This window comes from Pygocentrus nattereri, chromosome 5, assembly GCF_015220715.1.
Source record: "Pygocentrus nattereri isolate fPygNat1 chromosome 5, fPygNat1.pri, whole genome shotgun sequence".
NCBI lineage: Eukaryota > Metazoa > Chordata > Actinopteri > Characiformes > Serrasalmidae > Pygocentrus > Pygocentrus nattereri.
The window spans coordinates 5,205,076-5,228,190 of NC_051215.1; the positions used below are offsets into that span (position 1 = coordinate 5,205,076).

The 23,115-nt window shown below is 41.5% G+C and overlaps 1 protein-coding gene across 1 annotated transcript; it reads right to left on the bottom strand.

Annotated features, from left to right (window-relative positions):
- Positions 1-3,229: 3,229 nt before the first annotated feature.
- On the bottom strand, positions 3,230-22,622 carry sh2d4ba (SH2 domain containing 4Ba). Its single transcript, XM_037538261.1, has 8 exons — positions 22,441-22,622; positions 21,172-21,324; positions 20,767-20,914; positions 14,752-14,890; positions 12,505-12,745; positions 11,135-11,262; positions 7,977-8,197; positions 3,230-3,349 (listed from the first exon to the last, which is right to left on the bottom strand). The coding sequence occupies exons 1-8, from the start codon at positions 22,620-22,622 to the stop codon at positions 3,257-3,259; spliced, it is 1,305 nt and encodes a 434-aa protein (XP_037394158.1). The 3' UTR covers positions 3,230-3,256.
- Between the last annotated feature and the right edge of the window lie 493 nt (positions 22,623-23,115).

The window sequence follows — 23,115 nt, forward strand, 5'->3', positions numbered from 1 at the left end:
TCCTTATTAAAGCATTACTTTGTGGCCTTTTCTGTTAGAAACCAATGGACAGTGTTCTACCATACAGACAAAGAGCTTGAAGTTTCCCCACCTGTGTTTGGTATGGAGGAGTGCTGCCATGCTGAGGACTAGCAGATTAGGTTTCGCTGTGGAAACACAAGCAGAAAGGCAATCTCCTGCATGGAAAAAGCTGTCAGGACTATAGAAGCAAACTTGACAGGAGCTCTAAAACTCCTTTTTGTGAGGAGGAACTTGCTCCAGTTCACGTTCACTCAGGTGTTTCCATCTATTCCCCTCCAGTCCCTCTAATGTAAGTTAAACTATTAAAAGAAACATGTTGATTCTGAAGATTTTTGTATTATTTTTATGTCAGAAGTCACTAAAATGGAGCATCTCTTCACCTTTAACCTCAAAAGATCACAAAGATTTATGAATATGCATAATTATGCAAACTGGAAAGCCCCCATTTGCTACCCCTACCCACCTTTAGGCTCAATTAGCTGCGGTTACTAGGTAGCACCAGTATAGGGTGACATTAATGCACTTATTAAGCCTCAATAATCCAGTAGTTCTTAACAGCCTGCTTATAAATACTTTATGCGTCAAAATCTTTCAAGTGCCCATTATTATGCATTTATTATACAGCCAATAGCTGTTAGTAAGTTATAAAGTCAATGCCTACAAAATGCCTAGTTCTTATTACTACTTTATTATCTTGAAATTACACTGAGTTAAATATTTTCCACAGTATTTGTATTTGTGCACTACAGCGCTGTGGTCCTAGAGTCTCAGTACTATGAATTAATGGGCTCAATCTCAGGATGAAGAGCATCATTCTTCCTCATTCTTAACATCATTTCTGTTTTCTTGTTTTTCTCTTGTTTTTGTCAACAAGAAAACATTGTTTTCCCATTAGAATGTGGCTGTTTACAGTACTCTGTAAGGCACAAGTAGTAACCTATACACCATTGATCACAATGCTCTGGATATGCTTAATTCACTTTGGTTACTGCTTTAGTGGCTACTTATAATGTAGTAATGAGCAGACAGTCAACTATTGGGCTGATGAGGCTTAATAATAGCATGGACTAAGTAATAAACAGACAGTTAATTAGGAGATATTGGTTTAATGAGTTAGTTACCAAATATTTGCTTGATAAGGTTTAATTAGGACACTATAATAGCCTCCTTAAACATTATGTAAAACATTATACTGTGCAGTGCATAAGAAAATAGTCTGATAACTGCTTAACCCACCCTAGTTATATCTTAATAAAGTCATAATAAGGAGCCTGTTAATTACTGGCTGATGACTTGTCAAGGCTTAATAAGCACATTGCAAAGGCATTATTATTATAGTTGCCCATACTTATATACTAAAAAAAGCTCATATTTACATCATTAACATTAGATAACCTTGTTGCTCTGATGCCCAGAGGTTCTGGCCATCATGCAGCATGTTAGCATCTGAGCTGGGATATATTTGTACATTGCACCATGCTGGATTCAGGTCGTTTTGGGACATCATAAAGTGTTTATACACTATATTCCCAAAAGTATTCACTCATCTGGCTTCACACGCATATGAATTTGAGTGACATCCCATTCTTATTCCATAGGGTTTAATATGATGTCGGCCCACCCTTTGTAGCTATAACAGCTTTAGCTCTTCTGGGAAGGCTTTCCACAAGGGTTAGGAGTCTGTTTATGGGAATTCTTGACCATTCTTCCAGAAGTGCATTTGTGAGGTCAGACACTGATGTTGGACGAAAAGGCCTGGCTCACAGCCTCCACTCTAATGCAATCCAAAGGTGTTCTATCAGGTTGAGGTCAGGACTCTGTGCAGGCCAGTCCAGTTCTTCCACACCAAACTGGCTCATCCATTTCTCATCCAGTCATGTTGGAACAGGAAGGGGCCGTCCCCAAACTGTTCCCACAAAGTTGGGAGCATGAAATTGTCCAAAATGCCTTGAGGCTGAAGCTTTAAGAGTTCCTTTCACAAACTATTGGGCTGAGCCCATCTCCTGAAAGACAACCCCACACCGTTCTTCTGGCCACCACCATTACGCTTGGTGATGTAAAGCTTGGATGCAGCTGCTCAGCCTTGGAAACTCATTCCTTTAAGCACTCTAGGCTGTTCTTGATATGATTTGAAGGCCACATGAAGTTTGGAGGTCTGTAGTGATTGACTCTACAGAAAGTTGGTGACCTCTGCACACTATGCCCCTCAGCATCCGCTGACCCCGCTCTGTCATTTTACGTGGCTGACCACTTCGTGGCTGCATTGCTGTCGTTCCCAGTTACATCCACTTTGTTATAATCCCACTGACCGGTGACTGTGGAATATTTAGTAGTGAGGAAATTTCACGACTGGACTTGCTGCACAGGTGGCGTCCGATCACGGTACCACGCTGGAATTCACTGAGCTCCTGAGAGCGACCCATTCTTTCACTAATGTCTGTAGAAGCAGTCTGCAGGCCTAGGGGCTCGGCTTTATACACCTGTGGCCATGGAAGTGATTGGAACACCTGAATTCAGTGATTTGGATGGGTGAGTGAACACTTTTGGAAATATAATGTATGATGATAGGTTTATAAACAGCACCTCACCAATCTTCACACAGAAGTACAGACTGATACTGAAGTTGCAAACCTGTAACTGTAAAGAGGCCTACTCACCTCCAGCAGTGGCCCCAGAGTCCGTCTCTAGAGTGAGATTTTCCAGTTAAAAGAGTAGGAAAGCCCCCTTCTGGTGATGTGACTTGAAAGAGGGAGATGTCTTGAACAACTTGAGGTGGATATATGAGGGCAGACTGTTTTAGCTGGCTAATGATGAAGGAAGCTAAGAAATAATGTTACTGTTAGGAAGCTAAACATGTTGTATGATGTATTTGTGCGATGCATGCTGGGTATTGTAGTGAGACAACATCGATGGATGAAAACAAGAATCCGAGTTGTTCTTTTTTTCAAACTGATGAGCTGAAGGATGCAATGTTATTGTTGTGCGGGAATATTGGATAATATGAAAAATAACATGGTAGTTATGGGTCGGAATGCCACTTTACGCCACATTTCAACAATGTTTATACACTGCTGTCCACAAGTTGAATAAAACGTCCTCCACACTTGGTCTCCATTGATGGTACCTTTTGGAATACATTGGTTTGTGGTTTCACTAACATGTTGCTTTTAGCCCTACGTTTAAAGGCAAAAGGTCACCATTATAAGAGTTACAGGCTCCAGTGCAAGGTCAGTAGTTATGAGAACAGTCCACCATAGTCTCCAGAACAGGAAGCCTGTTTGAATGCCTCCTGTAACAGCTCCTTCCCAGTGGTGGTAATGACTTCCTCCTAAAAACGAAAGAGGATGAGTTACGCATGAACACCAAATGGATCAAGGTCCTATTTGAGTTCTGGCAAGGTCTAACAATCAAGTGATGACACACACAGTTATCACTATGTTAGAGAAAAGTACAACACATGTGTCAGGGACAGTTTCAGAGTAGCATGGTGCTGAGTCAAAGTAGCTTCAGCTCTGCAATCTGCAGTGCGGTGAAAAAGTATCTTCTCTCTTCCTTGCTTTTGCATATTTGTCATATTTAAACAATTGTTCTAGATCATCACACAAAATTCCATATAAAACAAAGACAACCTGAGCAAAGGACAATCAAAATGCAGTTTTTAAGTTAGCAATTCATTTACTATTATCAAACGATTAACCAAATTTGGTTGATCACTGGAATCGGTTAAACCAGGCTTGATTCCTGCCAGTCCGGTTGAATCGAAAGATCACTTACATAGAGCCTTGCCAACAATGTGAAGTAGGCTAAAGGATCTTAACAGGCAGCACACCATGCTGCAAGCAAAAGAAATTCCTGAAAGGATAAGAAAGAAAGTAAAGGCTGGAAAGGCTTACAAAGGTTACAAAGGCCGCAAAGTCCCCAAGGCGTTGGGACTTCAGTAAACCACAGTATCTCCAAATGGAGAAACCTCAGAACAATGGAGAAACCTCCCACAAATGGCTGGCCTACAGAAATTCCTCCCAGCGCACAGAAAGTCACAGAAGAACCCATATGACATTTAAAGAACTGTAGGCCTCACTTTCAATAAGAAGGTCAGTGTTCATGATTCCACCTTTAGAAAGAAACGGGATAAAAATGGTATCCATGAGAGAATCGTAAGGCAGAAACCACAAGGAAGACAAAGGCTCATCTCACATTTGGCAAAAACATTGTTGTGACCCCCAAGCCCATTGGAATACTGTTCTGTGGACTTATGAGCTGAGAGTTGAACTTCTTGGAAGACAGGCATCCTTTTATATGTGCCACAAAATTAACACCGAATTTCATGAAAAGAACATCACGCCAACAGTGAAACATGGTGGTGGTAGAGTGATGCTGTGGAGACATCTCAATTCTGTTCTACCAGAAAGTCCTACAAAAGAATGTTATCTTATCAGACAATGATATGAAGCTTATGTGCAATGGGGTTATGTGGCAAGACAATGATCTACAGTACAAGAGCAAGTGCACCTCTGAATGGCTCAAAAGAAACAAAATGAAGTTTCTGGAGTGGCCTAGTCAAAGTCCTGACTTGAACCCCTTGAAAGATGCTGTGGCAGAACCTCAAATGGGCAGTTCATGTGCAAAATGTGGACAACTGTGTGACTGATTTAGAGCAATTCAGCAAAGAAGAGTGGGTAAAATTGCTCCAGAGTGATGTGAAAGACCGGTCTCCAGTTATAGGCAAGTGACACAACTGGTAATAGCTTTTCTTCACAGTTCCTTCATTTATTTCATGATGTTTCATCATGTTCTCCTTGTCTAATCTTACACTGTTCAAGGGTCTGAAACCATTTAGTGTGATGAATATGCAGAAACAGAGAAAACAGACTGTTTCAGTCCTAGAATATGTGTGGCTTTCTGTGTGATTCATCATAACTGGCTAGCACCTGTCATATGTTTTCAATATAAAACCCCAGTATGTCTTATAAAAGTCTATTCAATTCTTTTGTGCATACTATTACTTCCATTATAGGCTTGGGAATAGAAGCCCTGCTGACAGTGGTACAATACGCTCTGCATTAGCATATAACTAATGTCAGAGATATCACAGTTTACGCCTCCGTCTCTGACGGCCTATGCTAGTGGAGATATGTATCCATGGTTACACAGGGACTGATGCAGTGAAATGTGGATTATTCAGACAACCATGCAAGCATTCAATTAGTTACTACATTGCGATTGATGTATATTCCCAGCACGTCCTGCATATGGGCAGCACATGAACTCTTTATGAATTCTTTAACCTTCTTAAAATAGCCAGTTGTGTAATAGCAGATGTAGGTGGCCAGTCAAGATCTTGAAACAATGCTTCCTACAGTCTTAAAGTATAGCACTGCCATTTTTAGTGGCAGCTGCCTCGAAGCAGAATGAAGATATCGCTGCTGAATGTTCACTGCTGTCCCGCCTGCAGCTGGACAGGCCTCTGTTCACAGAAGGCCTCTAATTGGGCTAGTTTCCCAGACCCAAATTAGGCTGAAGCCCTAATTAAGTAGACTTTTTAAGTAGCTTGTAACTCATTCAATCACTCATTGACTGACTGACTGACTGACACTCATTCACTCCCATTTATAAGCCTAAACGTTTTCCTCATTAGCAGTCAAGCATCTGATAGTGCTGTTTTAATCTAGGCTTAATACCAGTCCACAAACTGGGCCACTGTCTGGAGCACTGAGTTGGTGTGATTTAGAGGAGAACAACATTTTAAATTGTGTTGAATTATAATTCCGCTGACAGTTATTGAGCCCCTAAAAGGAAATGGTGTTTTATTTTAGGTAAAAATCTAGAGTGCAACAGGCTCTATGTGGTGAGCAGCTGATACTATTAAGTGAGCACTAAATAATAAATGCTAAGCACTTGATTGGGCATACACCAATTAGGCATAACATAACATGGTGTGTTAGCGTGTGTTGCGCTGGTCTGAGGGGATCAGACTCAGCACTGCTGCTGGAATTTTTAAACACCTCAGTGTCACTGCTGGACTGAGAATAGTCCACCAACCAAAAATACACAGCCAACAACATCCTGTGACCACTGATGAAGGACTAGGGGATGACCAACAGAAACTGTGCAGCAGCAGATGAGCTATCGACTCTGACTTTACATCTACAAGGTGGACTGACAAGGTAGCAGTGTCTAATAGAGTGGACAGGGAGTGGACACAGTGTTTAAAAACTCCAGCAGCACTGCTGTGTCTGATCCACTCGTACCAGCACAACACAAGCTAACACACCACCACCACATCAGTGTTACTGCAGTGCTGGGAATGATCCACTACCCAAATAGTACCTGCTCTGTGAGGGTCCATGGGGGTCCTGACCTCTGAAGAACAGGGTAAAAGGGGGCTAACAAAGTATCAGAGAAACAGATGGACTACAGTCTGGAACTGTAGAACTACAAAGTGAAGCCAAACAGTGGGCGGTCGTGGGCTGGAGGTTTGGGAACTGGCCCTGTGACCGGAAGGTTGCCGGTTCGACCCCCAGGACCGACAGTCCATGACTGAGGTGTCCTTGAGCAAGACACCTAACCCCCAATTGCTCCCCGGGCCCAATGGATAGGGCTGCCCGCCACTCCGGACAAGTGTGCTCACTGCCCCCTAGCGTGTGTTCACAAGTGTGTGTATGTGGTGTTTCACTTCACGGATGGGTTAAATGCAGAGGTGGAATTTCCCCAGTTGTGGGATTAAAAGAGTGTATATATATATTACTGAAGTGGAGCTGATAAAATGGACAATGAGCGTAGAAACAAGGAGGTGGTCATAATGTTATGCCTGATTGGTGTAATTCACAAGTTTTATAGTTTTTATCCTTTCAACCATGACAGAATCCAAACTGAGGTAAGACGTCTCGATAGCCTTAACTTTTAACTTGTTGTGCTTTTATCTGCTGAGTCATTTCTGTCAGAGGGCAGCGCATTTTTTACCATCATTGTTACTAGTAGTCGGCTTCCTAGCAGTTACAGTAGCTTTCTGTCTTTCTAAGGAAAAGGCAAAAAAGAATCCACTCTGAAGTCGAGATTGTTTTTAAAAGGTTCATCCCACCTTCAAGATACATCATCAGAGGGGCTTTCCCTAGTATTTAAACCGTATTCCCTAGTATTTAAACCGTATTCCCTAGTATTTAAACCATATTCCCTAGTATTTAAACCGTATTCCCTAGTATTTAAACTGTAGCATCTCACTGTAGGATTCAAGTAAGCAAGTTAGCAATATACAGTACTGTGAGAAAGTCTCAGGCACCCAAGGCACATTTCCAAAATCTATTTATTTGTGTAGTTTGTGTTTATTTGCTGAGAAAAGTATTTCAATAAACAAACTGCACAGAATATTAATTCATAATGATTTTATATATATATAAATATATATATATATATATATATATATATATATATATATTTTTTTTTTTTTTTTTTTTTTTTTCTGGATTTGAGTGTGTTTGTTTAACTTTGTTTAACATCAATGTAATTGATGATATTAACGAGTCTCTGTGGCGGCTGTGAAGGTGTCCAGGAAAAATATGGACCCAAGAAATTCTTGTTACTTTTTATTGTTTTTATGTTTATTTGAATTATGAATACGACTTTATTCTAAAGTATATTCTGATAAACTCACTGCTGAGGTACATTGTTCAAAAATTTGCTTAGGTGCCTAAAACTTTCACACAGTACTGTATATATATATATTGCATATACATGTTATATGCAAGCATACATACCTATATAAAGTTGTTATAAATGTTTCATTTTGGCTTGAGCACCCCCCTTAATCCATCAGCATAAATGGAACCATCCAGTCCCTCATAAACTAGTCTAGAGTTTGAAACTGAAGTTTTCTACGCCCACATTTAGGTCAGATGACACCCAGACAGATAACATAGTGTGTGAACGTCTGCATGCTCAGTTCGCCTTAAGCTAGCTACCTTGTGAAAGTTGATGAGGTCAGTCAGAGTGGCGTGGCGGTTCTGGTCGACTCCCAGAAAACTGTAGTAGTCCCCAGAGGCGTCGATAAGGAAGTGCTTGAAGCCAGTGGCCGTGCGATATGACAGCGTATAACCCCAAATCCGCTCACTGACCCGGACCAGGAAAGATCCTTCAGCCTCGTCCTTCAGTAACTTCTCCGATTCCTCTCGTGTAATGATTCCTGCAGGGGGGAAATATAGCTGCGAGATAAGAACGATGTCCTTGAAAACATTTTATTGCACACTTGCCTGAAATGTCCATCATCAATATGGCTTTTTAAGTTTCTATCATTAATATGAACATTTAAAACAGCTGCATTTGTGAGTTCCTTGTTACAGAAAATCTTTAGAGCATAAGATTTTAGAGTGTTGCCAATGTTTCCATCCATCCATTTTCTAAGCCGCTTCTCCGTCAGGGTCGCGGGGGGTGCTGGAGCCTATCCCAGCAGTCTTTGGGCGGAAGGCAGGATACACCCTGGATGGGTCGCCAGTCCATCGCAGGGCAGACAGACAGACAGTCACTCACACCTAGGGGCAATTTAGCATGTTCAATCCACCTGACTGCATGTCTTTGGACTGTGGGAGGAAACCGGAAAACCCGGAGGAAATCCACACAGAGAGGACCCCGGTCACCCAGCTGGGGAATCGAACCCAGGCCCTCCTCGCTGTGAGGCGACAGCGCTACCCACCAGTTTCAGACTCGCCAAATGACTTGTTTACTGTGACGATGCCTCAACGAACCACATGAGGAGACACGAAGTCACCGATTCAGGTAGATTGTGACTGAATGGTGTGAGGGATGAAGCTGCAGGTGGAAGATATGTCGACTCTGAATGGTTCTTGTTCAAACAGTGAGTGATTTATTTACAGACTTATTTACAGATTTATTTTTCATACAAAAGAAAAACTGTGCAAACGAAAACAAACGATAGTTAAAATATTAACCTGAGTCAATAGCAGCACAGGTTAGTATATAAAGGCCCAATCCCATTTCACCCCTCGCCCCGGCCACTGAGCTCTTAGCCCTCCGTTTTGTGCGTTCAGGTCTAAAAAAAGAAAACCCGGCAAGATAAACCTCCCAAAGCAACCAAAGAATCCCACAAATGTGGGAATTTTCTCTGTTAAACAAACTCTGATATCCATTGTTTTATCTTAGTTTCATGTCGTTTCAATGTATTATGGTCGTTTACATCAAAACAAGCCTAGAAAATTGCTGATAGCATGAAAATGTTTCGGTAACTTTACTGTTCCACCTTAAATAGTCCAGCAGTTCTGACACCTGAAGCGCCAGCATGTCGCTGCTGCACCATTTAAGGTGGAACGGGAAAATTCGAACAATAAGCTTAATAATAAGTGGTGGGTAAGTACTACACATATACACAGTCTCAGTCTCTGGTGATGGGCAATACATTTACCTAATAAAGATCTCCATATGAGCATCAACTCCAACAAAACTGGCTTGTAAGTATTGACATGAGCCCCACTCTGAGGAGCTCTATCACTGAGAAAATCTATCACAATACTTTCATAAAAGCAGGCCACACATAATAAAGTCCTGTCCTGTTGTAATGCTGCCATCTCTTTACTACAAAGCTGAGAAGTTTCCATATCTGAACCAGCTGTGTAATTCTAACCTTTGAGCTGTGCACTTGTCTGTGTACATTCCCTTATCTAGAGCCTTACATTAAGATAAGAAAGGACCGTGTTGAGACCCTTGTTCCAATGGAATTTCTGACACTTGCCAGCCTATTAATCAGCTTTCTTGTCAATTAAGCAGCGGTCACCCACTATGACCCATTCTGACAAGACAAAGCTGCGGGACTTGCGCCAGTAATTAGCCCAGTAAAGCCTCTGAAATATTTAGGACTCTTCTCCATTCCTTTCTCCTGACTGTCGCTAGACACATACACACACACAGCATTGCCCTCCAACTGTCTGTTAGGGAGTCTCTGGTTGCAAAACCAGGCCATCTGTTCTCCACTCCATTGCATTCTCTTTGTACATTGTAGTACGTGCAGGAGGGAAAAGGTCAACCTTGTTTTCCTGCTTAAAGGGTGCTGATAGATGTCTACATGCCTGCTGTGTAGTCTACACTTTGCAGAACAATGTCATTACAATTGAATGGTTTAAGGGTCTACACTCAGAAAAGCACGGATGGAAAAGGCAGTCACTGGTCATGCATGGATCTTGCACTGTTAGAAATAAAGGTACTTCGCAGGTACATTTTTTGTTCATCAAGGTACAAACAATGTAAATGTTCCCTCAAAGGTACAACGGTAGCTTGAAGGTCCGATTGTGAACCTTAAATAAGTTTTTTCCAGGTGAAAAGTACGTATTTGTACCTTATCATGGCCAAATGTTTTAAAACAGAACAATAAAATAAAAGCCTGGAGACGAGGTGGGGTGTGTGGAGTCAATACAACTTAGATAATATCACTGCAATGGATTGTTACAGTTGAGGGTACCACCCCAGTGATAGGAGTAGTACTGCCCCATTGACAGTTTAGCACCTTTTTTTCTGGGATTGGGCCATTACATTTGTATATTGAATATTTTGATACTGTAGCCTCAATCATGGGCTGCACTGGAGAGCTTAGGATATGTGGCCACGCAAAGTGTCTCTCGGGACGTGCCACACTCCCCATTGTCATGATTGGCCCCTCCCAGTCTTCCATGTGCAACTGTTTACCTTCCAGTCCTGTCCATGTGCTTCTTTGTTTTGATTCCTTCCCAGTCCAGCCCCCTTGTTTTCTGACACCGCCCTTGATTGTTTCCGCCTGTTTTCCACCTGTGTCTTGTGATCCCTTGTATCCCTTGTGCTACTTAAGCCCAGTGTTTGCCCCTTTTTTCGCTGGTCTTAGTTGCTGTTGCTGTTGGTTATTGGTCGTAGATGTTGGATGTATTGTTTGTAGTATATGGTGTTGTTTTCTGTGTTCTAGTCTGTTTTGCTATAAAAGTGTAAAAGTGGACTGTTGTGTTGTGTTTTTTGGTGGTAGTGATGTTTATTAGAGTAGTTGTGTCTGATTAGGTAGACTTTGCAGTTAACTAGTAGTTAAAAAATATGATTAAAGGGGCTATATCCTATAAACTTTGCCACCTTCACAATACAATCATCTTACCATGAAACCACGGGGCGATGGTGTCACTGTTGCGTTCGTAACCAGCCCGCTTGGGCTTCTGGTCTTCAGAGAACCATGAAATGACGGACTCTCTGGAGCTTGGACGAGGACAACGCACCCAGACAGGGCTAGGGAGAGAGAGAGACATAGGGAGATGTAGGGAGAGGAAGAGAGAGAGAGAGCATTGACAAAAAAACATTGTGAACATAATAGAACAACATAATGCTAATATCATGGAGGAACATTAATAAAGTTAACAATGATCCAAAATGACTTAATAAAATAAAATCTTGTTGCCCTGACTTACAATGAAAGCTGAGAAACTTATTTTTTCCTCAAATTTCTACCCAATGTAGTCATATCCTATTCCACCCACTAGTTAGAATCACACATTACCACCAGCACTAGCAGGGTGACGGCTAGCACCGGCTTCCTCTGAGACCTGTGAATCCAGCCACTGCATCTTTTTGAACTGCCGCTCATGCAATGTCATTGGACAGCTGAATGCTGTCCAGTGAAATGAGGTTTTAAGGTTTTTGCTGTGACGCTGACAGTTTGTATATATAGATATGTACACATGAACCATCACTGTTATAACAAATCCCAAAATCTTGTATCTCCACCAAGAAAAGTTCTCAATGTCCACCTGTCATATACAGTTGTATAGAAAAGTGTGACTATACCGCTTGGTGTAGTGGGTAAAACCTCTGCTTTCTACACTGTAGACTAGGGTTCTATCACCCACCTGGTCAAGCACCCTACACTATACCAATAAGCGTCTTTGGGCAAGACTCCTAACGCTACCTGTGTAAAATGATCAAATTGTATGTTGGTCTGGATAAAAGTGTCTGCCAAATGCTGTAAATATATAAATTGGTAACTATTCCTCTAAAACTGATGTTTTGTTGATTTTCTAAGTGGAAAAACAAACCTAAATAAGGCATTTTCTGCTCATTTTACTGCCCAACTTCTGTTTATTTGCTGAGTTTAACATGTTTGGAAAAAACATAAAATTTGCCATAACAGTATGTTAAATTATTTTCCCCAATTTCTTAAACGCAGCAAATAAACTGTAAAAGAGCATTAAAATTGCAGAATTGTGTCCTTTGTAGAGGTTAAGTTCTTTATACTTCAAAAATCAACAAAACTACAAAATATTTTGACATGTAATACTATGCGTCATATAGTCCAGCAAAAGTTTTTACTATGGGTAAAAGTTTTTGCTGGACTATATGCTAATATACTCTCCCAGCAAAGACAGACATATTCTACCCAGTGGTTCTGATTTGTGTTAAGTGGTGCCTGTTCACCTGTCCATCAGTGGCTGGGTCACGATGGTGCTGTGTCTGCGACTCTGTCTCCGGCGGTACAGGGGTGGAGCTGCAGGCTGGAGGCCAGGCCGAGGACGGTCTTCGCTGCAAGGTGGTGATTTAGCCGTCTGCTCTATGGTGGTGCTATGCCTCCTGATAATGTGAGGCTGTTGTTGGAAGTGCCCGCTGAGGCCTGCCACGTGGCCTTGCTCAATGGCTCGGATGGACTGACGTTTATACTCATCTCTCGCCCACCGGGCCTTCTTCTTCATCTCCTCGTCTGCCTCTTTCGAACGACGTACTACGGAAAGATAATTGATTGGATATTTTTTTACCATATTGAGAATAAATAGAGGCCATACTTTTTTTTTAATTTACAGAACGAAAAGTTAGGAATGTACAGAATAGAACACATTCGGAATAATTAAAGAATTCTGGATTCATTATTAGAAACTGCAGCCCATCTGTTGATGTATAATGCAAACTCAGGTTGCATGTTGGCTGACTCTCAACTACACTTGGACTCGCTTACTCCTTAACTGATTTCTGACTCAACTCTGACTCAAGACAGGAGCCCGGGGAACAATCTAACATGGGGCACAAACTAACATGAACCTTTCATGTTAAAAGAGGTCAAGCAGCATGAGCTTCTGGCCACATTACCATGTCTCCTAGCCACAGTCTCCCACCAAAATTCATCAGCGTGAAACACCAGAGACTGTTTCAGGGTATGTAAATATTTTTCAACAAAGTTTTATTTTGGTTACTGAGCTGTTTGTGTAAATCACAAAATCCAAAGTATACTACTTCAATCACCATCTTGTAGCCAACAATACAGCAATCTTATCCAGAGCGACATACAATTTGATCATTTTACACAGGTAGGCAAAGGTGGTGTTGGGAGTCTTGCCCAAGGAATCTTATTGGTATAGTGCAGGCTGCTTACCCAGGCAGGGGATTGAACCCTAGTCTACAAGGGTAGAAGGCAGAGGTGTTACCCACTACACCAACCAAACAGGTGACAGCCTCACAGCAAGTGCTAGCTGGGCTTCAGTAAAACCTCTGTACTGTGGGCTTGGTTGTAAGACAGTGTTACAGCTAAGCCACCTTTAGTAAACAAAGACAAATGAAGTAAACTTTATCGTTTTGTTCCATTTGTTTCCACAGAAGTATATTAGTGAACTTGACATTAACGCTTGGTAAAGCTTTAGTTATTCTGAAACAATGCTCTATATTTATATGTTAAAGTTATTCAACATAAAACGAAAATATGTTAGGCCCAGTTTCCCCTACAAACTGAATAGACTGGAATCCTTTCATTTCCAACCTCAGATTTGCATGTCAGTGCTCCTAGGGTCATGTGCAGTCACTGCACACTGTTCTCCTGCAGCTGACAGTGGCGTCAGGCTCAATACGGCTTCAAATAACAAAAGGCTTTCGTTATAGAAAAACCCTCTGTTTGATGGATGAAATGGAGCACAGCATGCAGTAAATGTAGTGTGTAAAGGAAAGAGGCAACTTGAAATAGCCGTAGTTTGGATAGCAAGTATGATAACTAGAGCAAAAGCTCACTCAGCTAATCTATCTGAAGTTTTAGTAACAGATCTCATTATTTTAAAACGTCCTAGATGACCATTAGCTGGACTGACTCTTATGCCAGCTAGTTAGCACACTGGCTATACAAACTACAAACTAACTAATGCTTTTAAGTTGTTTTTCCTTTTTCTCTCACTGACCATGTGGACAAGCCTTAGACTAACCAGGTTTCATTTAGTTTTTAGGAATGGATTTTTAGGAATGTGTTAGAACGCGGAGGTTAGGGAACTGGCCCTGTGACCGGAAAGTTTGATTCCCAGTGCCAACAGTCCATGACTGAGGTGCCCTTGAGCAAGACACCTAACCCCCAACTGCTCTCTGGGCACCGTGGATAGGGCTGCCCACTTCTTCAGGCAAGTGCGCTCACTGCCCCCTAGTATGTGTGTGCTCACTGGTGTTTATGTGGTGTCTCACTTCATGCATGGGTTAAATGCGGAGGTGAAATTTCCCCGTTGTGGGACTAATAAGTATCATTTAACTTAACATCTCTAGTGGAAGTAATTGTTATTAATTAATAATAATCATAGCTTGTGCAACTCAATTTGTTAAGAAGTTTTTCGGAAGCTGTACTGCACTGCGACCACAAAAAACAAGAAATTGAATAAGACAGGAAAACCGCAGGTCCTGTAGGTTCAAGTAAAAGACATAATGAGATTTGAAATGAATGTAAATGAGATGTGAAGCCAAGGAAAAGCTAAAAGAGGTACTCGCATTGTTCCTCCCACGCCTTGTTATCCTGTTCACTTTTCTTTCGCTCCTGCTCCAGGGAGATGTATAGCTCTCTTGCTCTTTTCTCCTCTACACGTCGTACCTCTTCCTCCCCTTTCTGCCTCTCCTCTTCCTCTCGTTTCTGCATGCAAAGCACAGACTTGTCGACAGACAGTCACCTCTGCAAAAATGGTTAGAATGAGATCAAATGAGCAATCACCTTTTGACGCTGCCTTAATGTAGCATGCATGCCTCTACAGGCCTGATAATTCGGGGATGCTGATCACGTGCTAGTGCTAATAGCACTGATAAATACAAGCCCATGGTTCATCATGTGGAAATAACTTGGCCGAATAATTCAGACCCAGGGGTTTGACTTGTGGCCGTTTGGTAATGAGCCAATTAAACTTTGTAGGGATGTAATTACCACAAAGGTGCCGTTTTGGAACAAAGCAGCATCGGCTGGACTGTTACAATAAAATGAAAGTACTAACTCTCATTAGAATGGGAGATAAACCGGCATGCAGGATTACACCCCAGCACACGATTTTATTGTGACAGGAAAACAACAGAATGATGCTTTTGAGCAGGAGGAACAAAACAAAGCAGGAAAATTGTCAATCCACACATTAATGGACATATTTGTAGAGGAATCCTCAGAGCCTGCTAGGCCTTCGGGGGAGGACTAACGATTTCCAGAATCTAAACAGAATATTCATTGTAATTCAATAGGAGTTTTTGAATCATGTTTGTGTTTAAACTCTTTCTGCATTACAATGCTGCTGTTAAATCATTGTTTAATTTAGGGCTGAATCAATAGGGACAGATTACTGAGATGCCCAAAGCAGAGTTTTGTGTCTAGTCAGGAGTTTATAGATACAGCTAAGCAAAGACTCCCATTGGTTTGGACTTCAGGAGCTGAACTGAAGGCCTAATGCATCCGGAAGCAAACAGTCACACCTTGATTTAAAATGAGCGGGACCAATTTCACTGTAGAACTTCACTGGAAGTTCTAGATACATCACTGACCATGTGGACAAGCCATAGACTAACCAGGTTTCATTTAGTTGTTAGGAATGGAAAACAGAGGCAGCTCTGTGCCAGAACTCTTTACCGAAAGACTCAATAGCCACGCTTACATGCAGCCTAATAATCTATCAATATCAATCTATCTATCAATCAATCTGACTAATAGCTCAATTGGAATAGAATACGTCCAACTGAGGACATTTGGGAATACAGTTTCTATCCAATTGAACAAGGTGGGTAATCCTGTACACAATACGTTAAATAGAAGAAGAAGAATCGTGTAAACGCCTTATCTGATGACATTCCCAATCGGAAAGTTTAAGTACGTTCTGCATGTGCGTCACATCATAGCGAAGGTTAATAACGTTCAATATGGCGGAGGTGGGACGGGCGTCCGGTTTATGTGTCTCAGAACACAACGTCTTCCTCTCGGCCTTCTTTAATAAATACATGCAAAGAACGTTTTCCTGAGTCTGACATCATTTTAAAGTAGTTAAAAACACAAACGCTGCTCATCTCACTCTGACTGGACTCACCTGATGCTCGTTGTCATGGTAGCGTCTACACTAAGTGGGGCTCTATGCATGCGTGTAATTTTGGATCGGATTACTTGTAGTGAGCATGTAAACTGAGATTTTCCATCAGATTGCTGAGTAGAGTGAGAATATAAACACCTCAGTCTATAATCGGAATGTATTCAAACACATGGAATGTTGTTTACAAACATAAGTTATCCATGTTTAATCTAGAACCGTCAAAAATGTTCATGTGCATCGCCGTTGGCTTAGCGCTATCATACATCACGTAGGGATGGTAGCAGAATTAATCATTTTCATAGAGGTGGGTTTCTAACATTTCTGGCCCAAACTGAAGGCGTAGCTCTAATAGTCACTGATGTTTCCTATAATGGTCGAGCCATTCTATTTAGAGGTAACGGGTTTTACAAAAACAAGCTGGGCTTCTTCCTAATCAAACAGCCAATGTAGATATAGCCAGCAATCCTGCTTTGTTCTTTTCACCACAATTAATGTCAACTTCTTAAACAATCCAGAGATTTCCGTAAAGGATTGCGGGAGAAAACATTTAAAAGTTTAATGACTCAGCGCTATCCAGCAGGGAGGCCGATCTGTGCGTGGGCCGTGATAAACGAGCTCTTTAATATTTGACAAGTTTCTTAAGAAGATCTCATTACTGCATCCTAAATAATCTGTGACCAAGGCCTCAATGGGGATCTATTGAGCAGATGATATTGAAAAATGTAGCCCATAGTACCCTGTCTGCCCTCTCCAAAGCAAGCCTTCGTATCTCTTTCTCTCTCTCTCTGATAAACGCTACCCCTACAGGGTCTGAATGAGGAACTGTTTGTCTTTTTGTGGTCGCTTTTTCTCTGCCTCCAATCTAAATTAATGTCAAACATGGTCTTCTATGCTAATATGACATTCATTAATTCTTAAGTCTTAACTACAAACGAACCTAAATGCATTCTAGACGAAGCATACCTACATATCGCTGCTGTCGGGAAATTTTTGACGTTTTTCAGTTTTTGGCATAATTTGAAAAAATCTGTTACGCTTTACATTGTACGTGAATTTCATGATGAATGGACTAAAATAATTGATCCAAAATGACTGGGAAAAACGTCTGGTTCCATTGACTTACATCAAAACTTTTTCTGTAAAGTTACCATTTTGGAGATACGAGGTTTCCTTCCGACAACAGCAATATACCTGTGGTCAGAAAATGACCAATGATAAATGGAGCAGAAGATATAGTAGTTGACAAACTATACATGTCCATAGTGGTCCTGTAAGATAGATGAAACTCATAAAGTGGCCAGTGAGTGCAATAAAAAAATATATGCCCACAAGCAGAGAGCTGTGCAATAGCTTTTGCACAGTACTGCACTTCAAATTCCTTGATGAATAAATATATCTAAATATCTTTTGCTTACAGTGTTAATTCTACAACTCTGTCATAGCAGACTTATATTTTGTCCATTTGTTTTATAGCGAAGCACTTAGAAAGTCAAGGTGTGCACACAGCACAGGAGCCACTGTATTCCCTGCTGAAGCAGAACAACCTCTTGCTGGAAGCTTACTCAGATTGGGTATTGATTGCTCAATCTTTTGCTCATATCTCTTTGCATCCAGTGAGATCTGGATGAATCCTCTCCACGACCCTGGGGGCCTTAACACTTCAGAGGTCGCTGGAGAGCAAAACATCCAGAAAATGATCGATTTTTAAATTACAGTGGTGCTTGAAACTTTATGAACCTGTAGAATTTTCCATTTATTTTGTGTGAATTTGACCTAAAACTTTTACAAGTCCAAAACTTTTCACAAGTCCAAATAATAACTAAGGAGAACTAAATGAAACAAACTTTAGAAAAATGAGGTTAATGATCCAATAGTCCATCCCTGTGAGTGGGACAATTATGTGGATGTTTAGGATTAGCAGATAATTTCAAGGTGAGACTAGAGTCAGGTGTTTTCATTTAATGGGATGGCATCAGGTGTGAATGTCCATCCTCTTTTATTTAAAGAACAGAGATCTATCACAGTGTGACCTTCACGACATGTGTCTGTGGAAGTGTATCATGGCACGAACAAAGGAGATTTCTGGTGACCTCAGAAGAAGAGCTGTTGATGCTCATCAGGCTGGAAAAGATTACAAAACCATCTCTAAAAAGTTTGGACTCCACCAATCCACGGTCAGACAGACTATGTACAAATGGAGGAAATTTAAGACCCTTTTACATTCCCCAGGTGTGGTCAACCTACAAAGATCACACCAAGAGCAAGGCATGTGATAGTCTGCATGGTCACAAAGAAACCCAGGGTATCTTTAAGCAATTAAAGGCCTGTTTCACAGTGGCTTATGTTAATGTTCACGAGGTCATCATCAGGAGAACACTGAGCAACAATGATCTGCAATGGTCTAGAGACTTCCTCTCAGATTGCATACAGAGAGTTAGGATTGGTCCAAATCTCTCCACAGCTTTCAGACTCGACACGAGTCCACTACTCTATAGCCTGTACACGTACGACTGTGTTAGTAGCCATCCAGACAACATTACAGTTAAGTTCGCAGATGACACCACCCTATTTGGACTTATATCTCATGGTGACGAAACAGCATACCAGGAGGAGGTCCAAAGGCTGCTGGACTGGTGTTCAGACAACAACTTAGTCATCAACACTCCTGGGGGTGCATATGGACGCAGACCTCCGATGGATTTCCAACACCTCAGCGGTCATGAAAAGGGCACAGCAATGTCTCCACTTCCGAAGGATCCACAGGAGGCTAAATCCTAAGAAGGAACTGCTGACTGTTTTCTACCGCTGCTCCGTGGAGAGTGTGCCGACTTATTGTATCTCTGTGTGGTTCTCCAGTTGCACCATGGCACACCAAAAGGACTTACAAAGGGTCATCAACACCGCCCAAAAAATCATTGGACATCCCCTACCATCTCTTAAGGAACTCTACAGCAACCGCTGTCTCAGAAGGGCAGACAGGATTAAAAAAGACAGCACACACCCAGGGTACCGAATTTGAACGGATGCCATCTGGCAGACGTTACAGACAAATGAAAACAAGGACAAACAGACTAAAAGACAATTTTTACAACAGGGCCATAGCTCTGTTAAACCCAAACATGTGACTGATCTGATTAATACAAGCATGTGACTGATTGGGTTATGGTGCAATGTCATACTATGCAATTAACAGTTCATTTCAATGGGCCAGTGCAATTTATAACCGGAAAAAATTCAAGTATGATGTGTCATGTGCAATCCTCTTCTTTGTTTACGTTTTGCTGAGTGTAAATTTGTATAGTAGTTAAGTTATTTTATCTTATTTTATTTTTCTCTTTCTACCTTTTTTTATTTGCACCGAGAACAGGGGGGATTTGTACTGTGTACTGCAAGTGTACGAGTACAATGTTGAATGACAATAAATTTCATTCATTCATTCATGCATGGCAGGGCTGCAAGGAGAAAGCCACAGCTCTCCAAAAAGAACATTGCTGCATAAAAACCCTTCCCATATGTGAAACATGGTGGTGGTAGTATCATGGTTTGGGCCTGTTTTGCTGCATTAGGGCCAGGCCGGCTTGTCATCATTGATGGAACAATGAACTCTGGTATAATGAATTATACCAGCAAGTTCTAGAGGAAAATGTCAGGACAACTGTCCATGAGCTGAGACTCAAGAGAATGTGAGTCATGCAGCAAGACAGTGACCATAAGCATACAGGTTGTTCTACCAAAGAATGGTTAAGTAACAATAAAGTTAATGTTTTGGAGTGGCCAAGTCAAAGTCCTGACCTGAAGCAAGCAGTTCATGGGCAGAAACCCACCAATATAATAGAGTTGAAGCTGTTTTGTACAGAGAAATGGGCTAAAATCCCACAAAGCCAACATGCAGGACTATTCAACAGTTACTGTAAATGTTTAGTTGGAGTTATTGCTGCACAAGCGGGCGGGGGGGGGGGTCATACCAGATACTGAAAGCAAAGGTTTGCATACTTTTGCCAGCCACAGACGTGTAATATTGGGTCATTTTCCTCAATAAATAAATGACCAAGTCTAACGGTTTAGCACATTTGTTTAATTTGCTTGTCTTTATCTACAATAAGGACTTTTGTGAAATTCTGATGAAGTTTTAGGTCACATTTATGCAGTAATCTCGAAAATTCGAAATGGTTTGCAAACTTTCAAGCACCGCTGTAGATGTTCCGTGTGCAAATGGCATTTTTCTGACAATGCAAGAAAGTGTCTTGCAATTGTGCATGAAGGATTCTTTCACTCTGGTCCTGGAGGGCAAGTGTCCAGCACAGTTTCGTGATTTGCCTGCTTAACACACCCTCCAGGACCAGAAGAACCTTGGTTTACACCAATCTCAGCTCAGTCCTTGAATAAAAAATTTAACATCCCCATGAAATGATATCATTCCATTTGAAACTCAATTAATGAGGAACCAGCTCACCTTCAGCTCCTCCTGTATGCGCTCCTCCTCACGTTTAGCTGCCTTCCTGTCCTCTGCTTCCTCCTTCCACTTTCCTGCTACCAGTCGGGCCTTCTCTTTAGCTACAGCGTCCCTGAACTTCTGCTTGATTTCTGCTTCTTTCTTTCGCCTTGGGGAGAAAGAAAACATGGAATATGTCTAGCAACTGTGATCTATTGCTGAATTACAAGTTCTAATGTTATATTTATTTGCTGTTTGTTAATTCCAAGGTTACATTCATATGACGCATAGTGTAGATATGATTTATTTACACATTTATTCTAAATATTCTAGGCTATTTGCAGTATCTTTTGACCATAGTGGTCATGGTTTTGACATGATGTGTATTCCATTATACTGTATTAGTAGAGGTCTCCTGTTACTCACCACAGCTCCTGAGCTTCTAGCTGGGCCTGCCGCCAAGCTCTCTCCTCGATCAGCTCTCTGATGATCTGCTCATATGATTTGTCTCCAGGAGCGTCCCCCAGCACCCACACCCACACCTCACCATCATTGCCATGGAGCCACTGGACCCTCTTTCTTCCACCTGGCATTAATCATGAATACTGGTCTCAGAACAGTTGAGCAGTCCTTATTATGATCTACTTCACAGGATTACAGGACTGGCTCTAGTCTTTTAGGGGTTTTTTTTTTTGGGTGGGCGGGGGGGGTCTTCCTTCTTGCTAGCTGATGTACTGTTAAATTTGAGTCTGAAAATCTGAAGATGAACATGCTTAGTATTCCACTGCTACTTGTTGCCCACAAGCCAAAACAAATGATGCAACCTTAACATTGCAAACAGGAAAATTTTGGAGTTATGCCATAAAAGGATACTTTTGATCCCTACAGAAGCTTTGGTAACACTCCAGGTACCTCCAGACTTTGCAATATGCTTATTAAGCCCTCACAAGACACTATGTGGCTTATTATTGTATTATTAAGCAGTAGTTAATGGGTACTGAGTATTTTCCAGAGCATAATTATTAAGTTCTAATAAGCCTGTAGTTAGCTGCTCGTTTATGCTACATTAAGCAGTAAATAGATCAATTGAGCTTTATTTCAGAGCTGTTGCATTTCTGTATTATACATTATCATTTCTTGCAAAACATTATAGGTGTCCATTATTATCCCCTTACATCTTATCCCCAACCCTTATCATGTCAAGCCAGTAACTACTAATCAACTATCTGCTCATTAGTACATTATTAATTCTTAATTTATGTCAATTTAGCATTTTCAGAGCACTAGTTGAGCTTTATCAAACTAATAGTTGTAAATTGGCTCTAATTAGTATATTACTATGTAATTAAGCAATAACTACAGTGTAATAAGCATTTTCCAACACACTTCAAATTATATAGTGTTCTAGTGTATAAGTCTTAACACCACAAATGAATGGCCTCAGCCTTGTCTTGGCTTTTCCCAAATTTTTACCAAGTTTTTTCATTTATCCAAGCCAGGAGCCATGGCATGGAATGTGAACACAAGATAATAGACATATCTAGGCACCATCTCCACAACCAGGCACCTATGGTAACCAGGTTTCTCTGTACTATGGCAAGAACACATGCCCTTGCCCATGGAAGAAACCCAGCAACAGTTGTCTGCTATTTCTTCAGAGGCAGCCTGGAAGGGAGCACAGAATGTTGGCTGGACTCACCCTCTGGCTGAGGGGGAGGCGGGCACCTCTCCCAGCCATCCTCCTGATTCTCGCGCTCCTTCCAGCGCCGCACCTGCTCCTGGCGGATCTTGTAGAAGAGGATCTGCTTCTGTTCCTCATTTAACTCTGCCAGAAGCTCCGGCTCCACGTACATGTCCCGAAGGATCTGCTGCATCATCTTGACCTTGGCCTTGGGTCCTCAGCTTGACCAGGCTGGGAGTGCTGCCAGCAGCATTTTGGGTGAAAAAAGTTTCTAAGAAAGGGAAATTCATGCCTAATTAAAGCAGGCAGAGTCACTCAGATTGGTCTGATGTTCAAGAGAAACTTATGGAGTCAGAGCTGTTCACACTTGATAGGACCCAGACATCTGATGAGTTTAATGTGTCTAAAAGCTCCCTCTCAGAAAGTTACAGCATTAAATGGTTATGAACACGTTGCCTGAGACACTGTTTGACTTTAGATTTGAGGTGAAATTTTGGCCTAAAACTGTTTTTTAGTGGTGCACGGTGAAGCATGGGGAAGCATGGGGAAGCATGGTGAAGCATGGTGAAGCACGGTGAAGCAGGACATGTAGGATGTAATAAGGCAACATAGTCCCCAAAGAAAGCTCTCTGAAAACAGACCACTCTGAATTACTTTGTTTGTCATCTAAATGATTAAATTATGCTCTT

Bases quoted from the DNA above. Each gene is read 5' to 3' on its own strand.
- sh2d4ba (XM_037538261.1), bottom strand. From the start codon at position 22,622: ATGATGCAGCAGATCCTTCGGGACATGTACGTGGAGCCGGAGCTTCTG. The intron at 21,325-22,440 runs GTCCAGCCAACA...GCCAGGTGGAAG, and splicing joins CCCCCTCAGCCAGAGGGTGA to AAAGAGGGTCCAGTGGCTCC. The intron at 20,915-21,171 runs GTGAGTAACAGG...TTTCTCCCCAAG, and splicing joins CTAGAAGCTCAGGAGCTGTG to GCGAAAGAAAGAAGCAGAAA.